At 39.4% G+C, this 14,208-nt stretch overlaps 1 protein-coding gene across 1 annotated transcript in view; it reads left to right on the forward strand.

The window, feature by feature from the left end:
* LOC127415538 (collagen alpha-1(XII) chain-like) overlaps positions 1-14,208 on the forward strand; it is a 126,616-nt gene that overhangs the window by 10,534 nt on the left and 101,874 nt on the right. The window contains exons 4-12 of the mRNA XM_051654307.1: positions 1,920-1,976; positions 3,311-3,574; positions 4,723-4,887; positions 5,010-5,183; positions 5,488-5,778; positions 7,112-7,714; positions 8,755-9,033; positions 9,756-10,031; positions 12,824-13,096. Coding sequence (XP_051510267.1) covers positions 1,920-1,976; positions 3,311-3,574; positions 4,723-4,887; positions 5,010-5,183; positions 5,488-5,778; positions 7,112-7,714; positions 8,755-9,033; positions 9,756-10,031; positions 12,824-13,096 — 2,382 coding nt within the window. The remainder of the gene's footprint in view (positions 1-1,919; positions 1,977-3,310; positions 3,575-4,722; positions 4,888-5,009; positions 5,184-5,487; positions 5,779-7,111; positions 7,715-8,754; positions 9,034-9,755; positions 10,032-12,823; positions 13,097-14,208) is intronic.

The following is a 14,208-nucleotide window of genomic DNA, read 5'->3' on the forward strand; positions in this document are numbered from 1 at the left end:
TTTCAGTGGAACCGCTGTTTTCTGTTTGAACCCTCGTGCAGTTCCTTTAGCGCCTTGGTGGACTTGCAGGAGAGCCATGGCATGCAGGGCGGAGGCGGCTTGTCCAGCGGCACCGTAGGCCTTGGCCATCAGAGATGACGTAAACCTACAGGCCTTGGACAGGGGCTTTGGGCACCCACGCCAGGTGGCGGTGCTCTGTGGGCATAGGTGCACCGCGAGTGCCTTTATCCACTGGGGGATTGCCGAAGAGCCCTTGGCCGCCCCACCATCGAGGGTAGTGAGGGCGGGGAAGCTGAAAAGATCGGGACTGGGCAGTAAAAAGTGCCTCCCACAACCTTTTCAGCTCTTCATGCACTTCCGGGAAGAAAGGAAGGGGGGGCGGGGCATGGCTTTGAGCGGCACCGCGAGCCCAGGAACCAATCATCGAGCCGCGAGGGTTCAGGGAAGAGCAGAGGGTTCCACTCTAGCCGACGATCGCGGCTACCCGGGAAAGCATGTCATCATCTCCGCGTCAGCCTGTGACTGGGCAATCGTCCCCCGAAGGGAGGAGCTTAGCTGAGGCTTCCGACTGGACGAGCCCACTCTCCGATGCTGCGCTCGAGAGCTCATCACTTTCGCAGGCTCCGAATATCCGGAATAATCCGGAAGCCCGATCGGGGCAGACGAGCGTGCTGGGGAATGGGAGGTCTGCGGGGGGATACCCGGTGGAGGCGGTCACATTGGGGTCCCCAAATCTCCCCCAGTGCTAGCCGTGCTGGCCTCATACCCGTGGGTAAAAGGACCGAGGCGGGGAGCCTCTGGAGTGGCTTGCTTTCTTACGAAGGTGAGCCGCGACCGCATCGTTGCCATGGACATGTCCTCTCAATGAGAACATGACCATTCACGAACGCTGTCTCCACGTGAGCAGTGCCCAGACACGAAAGACAGTGATCGTGACGGTCAGAAGGCAAGAGATAACGAGTGCAACAGGAATAACACACAATTGGAAAAGCATCTTTAGAAAGAAGCATCTTTAAAAAGACGTTCTGTGTGTGCCGCTCTTTTAGAGAAATATACTCTTTTAGAGAAATGTACTCTTTTAGAGAAATATACTCTTTTATTTCTGCCGAAGTGCCCAGGGGCATTCTCTGCAGTGCACCAGTGCAGAGTGGGGAGAAGCCGCTGAAATGCGCTGTCAGATCCAGCAGAGGTGAATGAACAGTCGTGGGAATTCAGCTCAGTGAGCATGACCGTTCGGCTCCGAAGAGAAAATCTGAATGAGTGGTTGCATACCAGCTCCTTTTATACCTGTATGTCTGGGGGAGTGGCATGCAAATACCACTCGCCAGTTTTCATTGGCCTTTTATCAAAGACCAGAGGTGTCTCGGGCTCCCAGGAGTGACCCCTAGTGTCACTACATCGACACAACATCGAGGGAGTGACAGATAGGGAACAATTTCTTTCAATTGTATTTTTTTTTTTTTTTTTTTTTAGCATTACATATAATTAATTGGAATTTTGTTAAGAAATTTAAATGTGAAAATCTTTAAAATAGGCTAAAATATTTTTGAGTGTAAATATGTTTTTTTTTTGTTTTTTTGGTATGTATTAGAAATAGTGCTGAATCTCAAATAGTTCTTCATTGTATATCATAACTTTTTCGTGTTTACATTTTTAGTTTATCTTTCAGTGAAAAAAGTGGACTTTTGGAGCCTACCTTAAATTTTTGTTGTTCTGCTCTAATATAATATTTAGTATCTCTAGTATAGTAGTATCTAGTATTTTTAATAGCTCTTGTAAATGCAGTCTTTATAAAATATTTTTTTATCAATACTTACAGACTGAAAAAGTCATGGAAAGCAATGAAAAAAGTTGTGTAAACCCTGTGTATAGAAAAGAACACGTTTGCTTTAATATTTATTAATTATTTTTCATTTTAGTCCAATCAAGCGGTTTTGAAGGAGGCTCCAGGAAACCTCAGGTCTCAGATTCCATCAGTAAGTACACATCTTTGTTTTAAACACTCTTGTTTTACGCAACACCTCCAGGCTTTTTCCATTTCTCTGTGGTCACCACATTTTATAGGGAGTTTCCAGACTAGTCAGTACCCTATTCTTTCTGTCTGAATTTATGATTCCCGATAACTTTTAGCTTGTTACTCAGCATTAACTTTCCAGACATGTTCAAGTGAGCCAGCGTTTCCAGCATTTTTAACCTTGGGTTCTGGGTGAGAGTTTGTAAGTGGCCCCTATGCACCTGATTTGAAATAAAAATTTAAGCCTCGCAATCCTGAGAGTGGAAAGCATTACAGCTCCTCTCTTTTACAAGAGCTCTGGGGCATCTTCCTCCAGATGAAGGTGAACGGCTCTACTTTTCCTCTCCTACATTAAGCAGAAGTGGAAAATACACCCACTCACCCCCCGCCTCCAAATACCAAAACGGTTAGTTACCGTAACAAAATCCAATTTTGCTTGCTGAGCTGTAATGTTTCCCTTCCACTGGCACATGTGGAAAATAAATTAATCTAATTACCTTAATAAAGGGCAGGCAAGCTTCGATACGTCCACAACATCCTGTCTTGTCCCGTCTGCCGTTAACCCACCAAAGGTGCAACCAATGCAATCCATTCATGGACAGCAAATTCCGCAAGTTGTGTTTTAGGGCTAATGTGATTGAAAGATGAGAAATTGTTCCCAAACCGTGTGGAGGACTGAGATTAATGGTGTTCAAGAGAGAGACAGGGACTAGTAGTGACTTGCCTAATCACATTTTTGAAGTGTAGAGACTCTCCGTGTCAAAGTATGTCGAAGAAACCATTGTAAAACAAGTTGCGTTTGCATTGCATGTAACAGAATACCTGATCTGAAGAATGCTTAAAGGGGTAGTTCACCAAAAACTCATTTACTCACCCTCATGTCATTCCAAACCCGTATGACTTTCTTTGTTTCCTAGAAGACAAATTGTTCAGTCTCAGTCACCATTCACTTTCACTGTATGGAAAAAAAGAAGCAATGAAAGTGAATGTTTATTGAATCAGTCTTTAACATTTTGCCTAACATCTAACTTTTCTGGAATTGGAATATATAATACTAATAGTGTTTTTTTATTATTATTTTTTATTTCGCAAATGGAAAAATAAGTTGAATGTTTTGTTCTGTACCAAATGTGGCTGCTTGAACTCAGTTGGTTTATATTTTAGAAATGTTTAAGGATGTAGTCATCAATGGTTTTTTTTCTTTCCAGAATTTATCCCAAGGTTAGATGTTTTACCAGGGCAGAGTTTGTTTATTTCTAACTCTTTGACTTCTGACCTCTCTCTCTTTTTACACAGAATGCACTGTAGGTGTCATTGCTGACCTTGTCTTCCTGGTGGACGGCTCTTGGAGTGTTGGGCGGGACAATTTCAAATTCATCCGCAGTTTCATAGGTGCCATGGCTGGGGCGTTTGACCTTGGAGAGGACAAGACCAGAGTAGGTGTGGTCCAGTACAGTACTGACACCAGAACTGAGATTAACCTGAACCAGTACTTCAAACGGGCCGATCTGCTAAGAGCCATTAGCAATCTGCCATACAAGGGCGGCAACACCATGACAGGTACCAAATTCACACAAATGTATTCATATTGACTGAATTAAATCAGCACATCAGCACATCATCATATCTAATTATATTTCCTTACTTTTACCCAAAGGAAAGTTTTATTGCCCAGAGGTTGCTCTCTCTCAGAGCTCAAGAGACTCCCATTAATTTTTTCCATTCGGGAACTGATTATTAACGATAATTTTAAAACCTTTAAAGAAAGACCTACCGTGAGCTCTGAGGTTGTTAATCGATGGTATATGCTTCTGTTGAAACCATCATTCCACGTTATTTCAACTTCTTTAAAAAAAAACTTTAAAACTATCCACCAATCAGAGAATCGCAGCAAAAAACATTTCTATGACACACTGTGAATGATGCAATCGAGTCGGCCTCCCTTTTTTCATATTTGTATATATATTTTTTGCAATATTCTTTACAAATATTGTTTTTTTTAACTTATTATCTACAACTTTAAATCAATAGTTTCCATTATTTTTTATTGAATTATGTCATCGCAATACCTCATGGGATTTCCTTTTTTTTGTCTTTTTATCCAATTTTCAAACTTTTTTTGGCTTCAAACCAAATTTGTAATGTTGTGATTTGGTTTATGGCTTAGAACTCTTTTACAATGGATTTTATGAAATCCCTATGGAAAAATTGAATGGGACAAATACTTCCAGAACCAAAACGACTGAAAAAGTGGGTGGGCACTGTTACGCTCTAAAGAGTTCATAGTTATTATGGTTTAAAGATCAACTTTGTACATTTCCAAGAGGAAATAAAAATAGACACAAAAGAGATCGTTGTTGACATACATTAATGGTAATAAAATGAAAAAACGTGGATAGTATAATTTGGTCTCGGAAGAATTGAATGAGAAATGTTTGAGTTCATATAGAGATCTCTGAATTTAGATTGCAAACTTTGATATCTTGGGAAATCTGAGCAAAGTCTGAGACATTGTTGAGACACGTGAGATTACTGGGGTCTTTTTCTCAGGAGAAACATCTGAGGAACAGGAAACATAAGCAAAAGTCTCCATTTGATCTCCATTTAATCTCATTGTTATCTATGAGAAACAATTGATGTATTAATGGGATCTCATTTGTGAAGTTATGTTTTGCGTTTGCGTTAATGGTTTTGTCATTTCCGTACAGGTGATGCTCTGGATTATCTGCTGAAAAACATATTCACAGAGGCGTCTGGTTCCCGTAAAGGATTCCCCAAAGTGGCTGTAGTTATCACAGATGGGAAATCTCAGGACCCTGTGGAGGGTTATGCCAAAAAGTTGAAGAATGCTGGTGTTGAAATCTTCACTTTGGGTGCGCAGAAACTGCTGTCTTTCACAGTGTGGATTTGTTAAATTGAGCTCTCCAGAAAAGCATCCACACACAAGTAATTCTGGGGGAAAAAAGTCATGCTTTATTTATTGTGTTTTCTTCAGGGATTAAAGAGGCAGATGAGGAAGAATTGAAACAAATGTCTTCCACGCCTTACAGGACACACGTTTACACGGTGCCAAACTTTGATATGATTAAAGCTGTGGAGAAATCGCTCATTACGCAGGTGTGCACAAGTGTAGATGATCAACTGAACTCTCTGGTTAGCGGCGAGGAAGGTAAACAAAACAATAACAGAACTGTAAACCTGCTTCATAGCAAAAAAATGAAAAATTTTTAATCCGTATTTTTATGGATGTTTAGATATTTTAATGTCTAAACATCCTTATAACAAGCTAAATTAACTTAAGAAGCAAAATGGCTATAAATAACGTAAGATGATAATAAACTTGTAAATTATGTTGTTTTAGGATGTTTAGAATTTTTTACTGGAAAACAAAACAATAAATAAGAAAATGATTATTGAACTCAAAAGCATTAAGCCTGACATCAATATTTGTGTTTTTCTGTAATATTTTGCAGTTGTTGAACCAGCATCAAACCTGCAAGTCACAGAGGTTGCGTCCAAGTCTATGCGTGTTACATGGGATGCGTCTATAGGGGAGGTGACTGGATATAAGGTACAACTGGTTCCCATGATGGCTGGCAGCAAACGTCAGGAGCTGTATGTGGGTCCCACTCAGACCTCAGTGAACGTGAGAGATTTGTCTCCTGACACTGAATACGAGATCAGCCTGTTCGCACTCAAAGGTCTGACGCCCAGCGAACCGGTTTTGGCGATGGAGAAAACCCAGCCTGTTAAATTATCATTGGGTGAGGAAACCGTTCATGTCCATTCATCGCCTGTAGACTATAACACGTTTTTCTTTTTTAATTGTTGGTCTATGTACGCATGCACCAGATTTGTGTCTTACCCTTTTTTCAGCATCTTGCGCCAAGAGCACCACTTTTTTATGCGCCATGTCATGTTAAAAACGGTTCTACTTTTTGACACGCAGCACAGCGAATCTGTATCAGTTTAAAAACAATGGACCAATCAGATTAATCTGGGGTGGGACAAGCAATTTATGTGTTTACTTTAGCACAGTGCACCTATAAACGTACATTCTGTTAAGTTTTGTTGCACTTCTTCTAGTTGTTTTTAACGCATGTGCGAATGCACCCTTAAGGCCCGGTCAGATCGAATTCGATCTGCAGTGTTTTAATTGTTTTTATGAAAACATGCACTACACTGACACGTAACATTACGCTACGTCTTGCTTTTTTTTTTTTTCAGCATATCACGCATGAGCGTCACTTTTTTAAGCCTTGTTTACACCAGGTATTAAGATGCATTTTGGACAATCCCATCACAAGTGGTCAGGCGAGATATCACCATTACAGCTGGTCGTAATATGCGTCTCTTTTGGCCAGTTGTATTCGTATTTCAAGGGGAGGGTTTCTGATTTCATAGTGACATACATTAATCACTGCGTCAGTGTATTTTTGCATGATTAAACTTGTTTAACTGGTTTTAGCGCAATGATTGATTAACAGGTGAGTAGACGATTCTCTGTTGCTGTTCTTACGCATTTAAAACAGATGAGCATTTACACTACGAGCCCAATATAGTCACATTACTACCAACTATACTACCCATTACCCTGAAGAGAAACGCTCAACCAATCAGAAAAATTGTGGCCAGCATAATGCGCCAAAACAGAGACCGCTGCATGACACACTGCAAATGATGCAATCGAGTTGGACTTCATACACTCTCAGACTACTTATATATTTTCAACTATCTAAAAACGTTTTTGACCACTTTCCCCACCTTGGAATGTGGCTGTAGTGGACAAATCCCAAAAGTTTTGTACTCCATTTACACCTCTCTTTATGTTGTCCCATTTCAGATGTATCTGCCAAAACATATGTTAATACCAGGTGTAAATGGGGCCTTAGACAGTGTGTTAATTTGAAAAGAACTTCAAATTTTAAAAACACACTCGAGACACCTGCATTCTGTTCTATTCCTTGCGCTCTGTTTAGCTTTATTGTTTTTGCATAAAACGCGTTCGGTTTGAATGAATGTTCGGTCTGCTCTATATATTGTATTTGATTAATTAATTAGTTACTTTATTTTAAACAAAGTTTCTGTTTGTTTTAGAATGTTCTCTTGGTGTGGATGTTCAAGCTGATGTTGTTCTCCTGGTCGACGGCTCCTACAGCATTGGACTGGCAAACTTCGCAAAAGTACGAGCTTTCTTGGAAGTCCTGGTCAACACATTTGATATCGGGGCTGACAAAGTTCAAATCAGCTTGGTGCAGTACAGCCGAGACCCACACACTGAGTTCTACCTGAACACCCACCATGACCTGAGCGCTGTCGTCAAAGCCGTAAGAACGTTCCCTTACCGCGGCGGGTCCACCAACACGGGCAAAGCAATGACGTATGTGAGAGAGAGGATCTTTGTTCCAACCCGAGGTGCTCGTACAAACGTACCTCACGTTATGATTCTTATCACAGATGGAAAGTCCTCAGATGCCTTTAAAGACTCAGCGGCTCGGCTTAGGAACTCGGACGTGGAAATTTTCGCAGTGGGCGTGAAAGACGCCGTCCGGTCGGAGCTGGAGGCCATCGCTAATCCTCCAGTGGAGACCCACGTGTACACAGTAGAGGACTTTGATGCCTTCCAGAGGATTTCCAATGAACTAACCCAGTCCATCTGCCTGCGAATCGAGCAGGAGCTTCTAAACATCAAGAGGAGAAGTGAGTAGCATCTGATTTTAATGCAAACTACTGTTACATTTATTAAAGTCTTGGTCTGGATGAACCATACAACCAAATGTTTGGATTTTTAGTTTAGTACCAATATGTACTAAATGTTAATGTTATCTACTAAATGTGATCTACTCGCCCTGAAGTCGCTCCAAACCTGTCTGATTTTCTTTCTTTTGTGGAACGCAAAAGAAGACATGTAGCAGAATGTTTAGGCTACTTGTTTTAGATACAATGAAAGTAGGCAGTGATCAGAGGCTGCACGAAAAGAATCAATAAAGAACCTTAAAATTAAGGAATGTTTCAGGTTCGTCACAAGTTAAGCTCAATCAACAGCATTTGCTTAATGTCACTGCTATTTTTCTTTTTGGGTGGCTCAGTGGTTAGCACTGTTGCCTCACAGCAAGAAGGTCCCAGGTTCAAGTCCTGGCTCAACTGGGCCTTTGTGTGTGGCGTTTGCAAGTTCCTCCTGTGTTCATGTGGGTTTGCTCTGGTTTCCCACACAAGTCCAAAAAGATGCAGGTTAAGTGATTTGAAGATTCTAAATTGCCCCATAGGTGTGAGTGAGAGTCCCTAAGCCACTGGGGGTTGTGCCAGGAAGGGCATCCAGCATAAAACCTGTGCCAAGTCAAATATGTGGATCACAGATGGTCCACTGTGGCGACCCCTAACAGGAGCAGCTGGAAGAAGAACTGTTATTTTTGCTTTTTCTTTAAAAATAAATAAATAAATCTAAATATTTTGGGGGGAAATCGACATTATGCTACAAAGGCCGTTATTTGAGCATAACTTCAACTGAACTCGGAACATATCTTTAAATAGTAGTCCATATGACTTGTGGACTACATTACTTGTCTTTTGAAACCATTCAATAGCTTGCCGTGAGAAACCGAAATTGTTTCTCGCTGAAAATCTTTCCCTAATAAAACTGCAACCTTTGAGGTTCTGAAATGCAAAGTGACTTTTCTAATTCTCTTGGAAAACCAAAGGGAAGAACCTTACATAGTTCTATAAACTGCTCTTCTTTTTAGGTTTGATTGCACCCAGGTCCCTGACCTTCTCAGAGGTGACCTCCAGGAGTTTCCGAGCTTCGTGGATAACTGATGCCGTGGACGTGCAGTCTTACCTAGTGCAGTACAGGCCTGCCGTGGACACAGATGCAGGCTACATCTCCCTCTCTGTGCCAGGAAACACTCCTACAGCTGTCTTACTTCACCTCACGCCTGTCACGAAGTATGAAGTCAAAGTTTACGCCCAGTATGAGAAGGGAGAAAGCTTCGCCCTAACTGACTTTGAGACCACGCTAGAAGGTTAGCATCAGTTGTTTATTCTATCTAAATGTACATTTTGTTAAATTAATATCCGCTAAGCTAATAGAGCGCAACAGTAGGGATCCAGAAGTAATAATTCTATGAAAATGTTTTATAGGCAAATACGTTTTTAACAATAACTTAAACCTTTAAAGACAGAACAACCAGAAGCGATTGTTAATCGATTGTAGATGCTTTGGTTGAAGCCATCAGTCCATGTTGAAGAACAATACTACCAATTACCCTGAAGAGAAACGCTTTAACAATCAGAAGAATTGTGGCCAACATAGCATGCCAAAACAGTGACCACTGCATGACACGCTGCAAATGATGCAATCGAGTTGGACTCCATACACTCTCAGACTACTTATATATTTTCTACTATAAATATTTTGCTTTATATTAAATGTTGTAATGTTGTGATTCATCTCGGAGCTGGTTGGCTTAGAACTCTTTTAGAAAGGATTTTTTAAAATCCCTATAGAGGAAAATACTAAATGGAGAAAACACTTGCGCTTCATTACTATAAACATTTCATTTGAGATTTTTGAAGGGGTAGTTCCTCCAAAAATGAAAATTCTGTCTTTGTTTCCTCACCCTTATGGTGTTCCAAATCCCTATGACTTTCTTTCTTCAACATGAGGGCATGATGACACATTTTTCATATTTGGGGGAACTATTCCTTTGACGTTTTTGTGACTTTTATGCTGCCATTGTTTCAGAACAAGGATCCGTGAACAACCTCAGAGTGTCCGAGGAGACCACCAACAGTTTCCGTGTCTCGTGGGGAGCAGCTCCGGGGGCCGTGATGCGATATAGACTCACGTACGTCCCAGTCCAAGGGGATACTAGCTTGCTAGAGACGGCAACAACTGGCCCTGACACTACCATCATCTTGCAACAACTTGACCCGATCACAACCTATCGTGTCTCTGTGGCGGCTGAATACCCAGCAGGTGTTGGGCCTCAGATGCAAATCGATGGAACAACCAAAGAAGGTAATTAGAATGACCTAGAGCACCAACCTTTATCTTCTTCTTCTATTTTTTTTTATGTCCAGCAAGTGGAATTGATCTTTTGAAGGAATGTTACAATAAGATCATGTGACATTTGTTTGAAGGTTTTCAGAGTAAGAAACGACAGGTGGCAGATGTTTTGTAATATGTCACGTTCCGCAGAAAGTGTCTGTGAAGGTTTGCATTGGCCCTGTCCTAAATGCCACCCTGACTGCATACGTAAGTCATCCAGATGTGCATTTGATGTGCGTTTTCATCTGAAAAAATATGATCTCTTAAAAGAGGTCTCTTAAAAAATCCCTTTTTGGATGTTAGAACAACATTCAGCAGATGTTTTAAGACAGTGGTTCTCAACCTTTTTTTGATGAACGCCCCCCTACTTCATTCCCCCTTATGTGACAATTATGTGACATAATTTGAAAGCGGAGACTTTTTTGAACCAAACCCCCCCCCCACAAAACTCAATATTTGTGTTATTTGCTTAATTTGATCAATGCAACTTCGATGCATTGCATAATTTTAAAGGGGTCATGAATTGGAAAATCAAACTTACCATGATATCTTGACATATAAGAGTTCATAGCACTATAAAAACATGCTGTAATTTTCAGAACCGAAAACTTCTTCGTTAGTCCAAAAAAAGGCTTTATTGAAACCAAGGTGCCAAAATGACTTGTTCTCTACTTCCTCCTTACTAATGCGTCATAGTGAGGTATTACACCAGCACAGGCCAGCCTCTGCATAAACAGATCAACACCTACTTTATCGTCAAGATTATTTTTGTAGCCTGACCATGAAGATGTGAAGGGGTATCGGGGGGGGGTAAAAAAAATATTTTTTATTTTGTGGATCTTTTATTTTGTATGATTTTTGTTAGTTGTCACTCCATGACTGTTACTTTTAGTTTAGTTTACATTTTTCAGTACAATTATTTTTTATTTGTGATTTAGTATTACTATTTTAGGGCAATTAATTAATTAAGTAATTAATTACTGTAATTAAATTACTTTTCATTGAAAAAGTAAAGTAAGGGATTACTCTTAATTTTTCAGTAATTTAATTACAGTTACTTCTGATGTAATTGCATTAAATACTGTATATAGACTCTAGAACATTTCTATATAAAACAATAGTGAATTTAAAATCAAAATTTAACGTCTAATGTTAAAATATATGTTTTCTAATTTAACGCTGCCCCCTTAAATTCTTTGGCCAGTTTGATGAATAATTTATTTGATTTTATATGATTTATTTGAAAGAATTAAAAGAACAGTTTCATGTCTATCCTTGTATTTTTCATCTGGTCGAGGTTGATAAGGGTTTTAGAAAGTAATTAGTAATAAGTAATGCAATTAATTTTCAGACAGAGTAATTAGTACTGTAATCTAATTACACTGTTGAAGATGTAATTAGTAGTTTGTAATTATTTACTTTTTTAGAGTAACTTACCCAACACTGGTGATAACTGATCACCTGAATACGTTTAATGCTACATTTCTCTGAGACATCTAGTATTATAGGTATGTCGTGGTATTTTCACGCTTAACAAAGGCGGATTGTAAAGGTTTCGAGTAGAGCTCACAAAGTTAACGTGTTAACGCATGCAATTAATTTAAAACTTTTAACGCATATTTTTTTCTTAATTGCGATTAGCAAATTTACCATTTTGACATTAGATTCTGTCATTTTATTATTATATAATAATAACAACAACAACAACAACAACAACGCTGTGAAGTCCACATTTGCAAATAGGCATATCAAGGGTGCATAGCAGTCACAAAAGGGGTGCCAGTGAGCATTTTTCTGAATCATAAAATGTCAAATGGGTCGCCACAAATCCACATTAAGTGCACAATTTGGGAAAGGGCCACTTATTCAGGTCATCGTAGAAGCTCCTGGCAGAATTATTAGTCAAAATTAACCAATTTCCATTTGTTTAAGACGTTTGAGCACTCATCCAAGCGTTTGTTGAGGATTCCCTGGCATTTTGACATCACCAGACTTGCAAATTGCTGTGGGAGTCAATCCCTGGAGGTGTAAATCGCTGGGATTTCAGGAAACTGTTGGTGTAAAGACTTTGTGATGATTGGATGAGCAGCCAAACATCTTAAATAAATGGAAAATCCAAGTCTAGTTGATTTTGACCAAAACTCTAGCACATTTCCCAGAATGTGTTGTGCTTACGTACGTATTGAAATGTTGGCGACAAATGCTTATTTGCTCAGCCAACAGCTCACGGTTCTTTATCAAGACTGAGAGCAGTTAGTGTCCAAAAATGAGCCAGCTGCATCTTAATGGCTGCCTACAGCAATGTAGCTGTACTCTGTCCACATTTATTAGAGGCAAAGAACAAATCCCAGGTCAAGACTTTGCTCATTTGTTCAAGCCCTGTTTCTGGATGTATTAGTTTAGTATAATCTCTGCATTGACTGCGTTCCAGTCCATGGTTTTCGTTTTCTCACTCCCATTTCTCAACATAGTTTCTTGCAGCATCACTAGGCAAGCATCACTATTACTACCACATATACTTAATGCAAGGAATATGCAAAAAAACCTTTAACCCTTACTATTAAAATTTGGTGCGTAACTCGTCACAGTTTTGAAAAATACAACATCTGGCAACCTTCCTAGAGTTTTGCACATGCATGCACTATTCACATTTTCATCAGAAAATGCAATAATATAGTTTTACTTTTTTATTTCACCCTACATGTAGTAATAATTCCTTTCCTGCTTCCTTTCTAACTGCTCACTCTTCCTTTGTCTGATAGAACGTGGCTCGCCGAGAGACCTGCGTGTTTCTGACGAGACTGTGTCCTCCATGCAGCTGTCCTGGGCGGCTGCGCCAGGAAGGGTCCTTCAGTACCGTGTGTCTTACCAACACACAGCGGGCGGTGAGATCAAAGAAGTGATGGTTAAAGGTGAAACCACAGCGACGGTGCTGAAGAACCTGCAACCAGGCACAGAGTACCAGCTGGCCGTGAAGGCACGCTACTCCTCCGGGTTTGGAGATCCACTGCAGGGCACAGGAACCACACTGGAGGGTATGTTCAGGCATCCTGATAACTTTCCCCTGACTAATAATATTAAGGAATATTCCGGGTTCAATACGAATTAAGCTCAATTGACAGCATTTGTAGCATAATGTTGATCACCACAAAAAAGAATTTCGACTCGTTCTTCCTTTGTTTTAAAAAAGCACTTGCAATGGAAGTGAATGGGGACAGTCCATAAACTTTAAAATACAAATGGTTACAAAAGTATATTCACAAGATGTAAACATTATAGCATTATACATGATTTTAGTGTGATAAAATCGCTTACAGGGTTTACTGGCATTGTGCCGTCATGGCAACAAAGTTGTAACATTGGATATAACTTTACACAGATAAAATAACTAAGCGACTTTATCACTTTAAAATCATGCTAACATGTATATTGTTTACATATTGTGGCTATACTCTTGAAACAGTGTGTATTTTAACGTTTATGGACTGGCCCTATTCACATCCATTGTAAGTACATTACTGTAACAGCCATATTTGCGGTTAACATTTTTCTTTGTGGTAATCAACATTATGCTACATATACTGTCGACTGATTGAGCTTAACTTGTAATGCACCTGAAACATTCATTTAACATTTTTTGCATTGTGACATTATTTTCATGACAATTAAGCACATTTCCCCCAAAATATTCATTACTGTAATGTTTAATGTTTTAAAGTTTTCTCATTGTTCTCATTGAAGATTCTCATTTGAATCTCATTACTGTAAATACTTTTTTACTGTATTACAGTAAAACAAGATTTTTTTTTTTGCATAAATCAAAATACTACCATAATGTATAAATATTTAGCAATTTTAATAATAGTCATTATTCATATATACTGTATATATATATATATATATATATATACAGGTGCATCTCAATAAATTAGAATGTCATGGAAAAGTTCATTTATTTCAGTAATTCAACTCAAATTGTGAAACTCGTGTATTAAATAAATTCAGTGCACACAGACTGAAGTAGTTTAAGTCTTTGGTTCTTTTAATTGTGATGATTTTGGCTCACATTTAACAAAAACCCACCAATTCACTATCTCAAAAAATTAGAATACATCATAAGACCAATAAAAAAAACATTTTTAGTGAA

The sequence above is a fragment of the Myxocyprinus asiaticus genome, chromosome 25 (assembly GCF_019703515.2).
Source record: "Myxocyprinus asiaticus isolate MX2 ecotype Aquarium Trade chromosome 25, UBuf_Myxa_2, whole genome shotgun sequence".
NCBI classification, from domain to species: Eukaryota; Metazoa; Chordata; class Actinopteri; order Cypriniformes; family Catostomidae; genus Myxocyprinus; species Myxocyprinus asiaticus.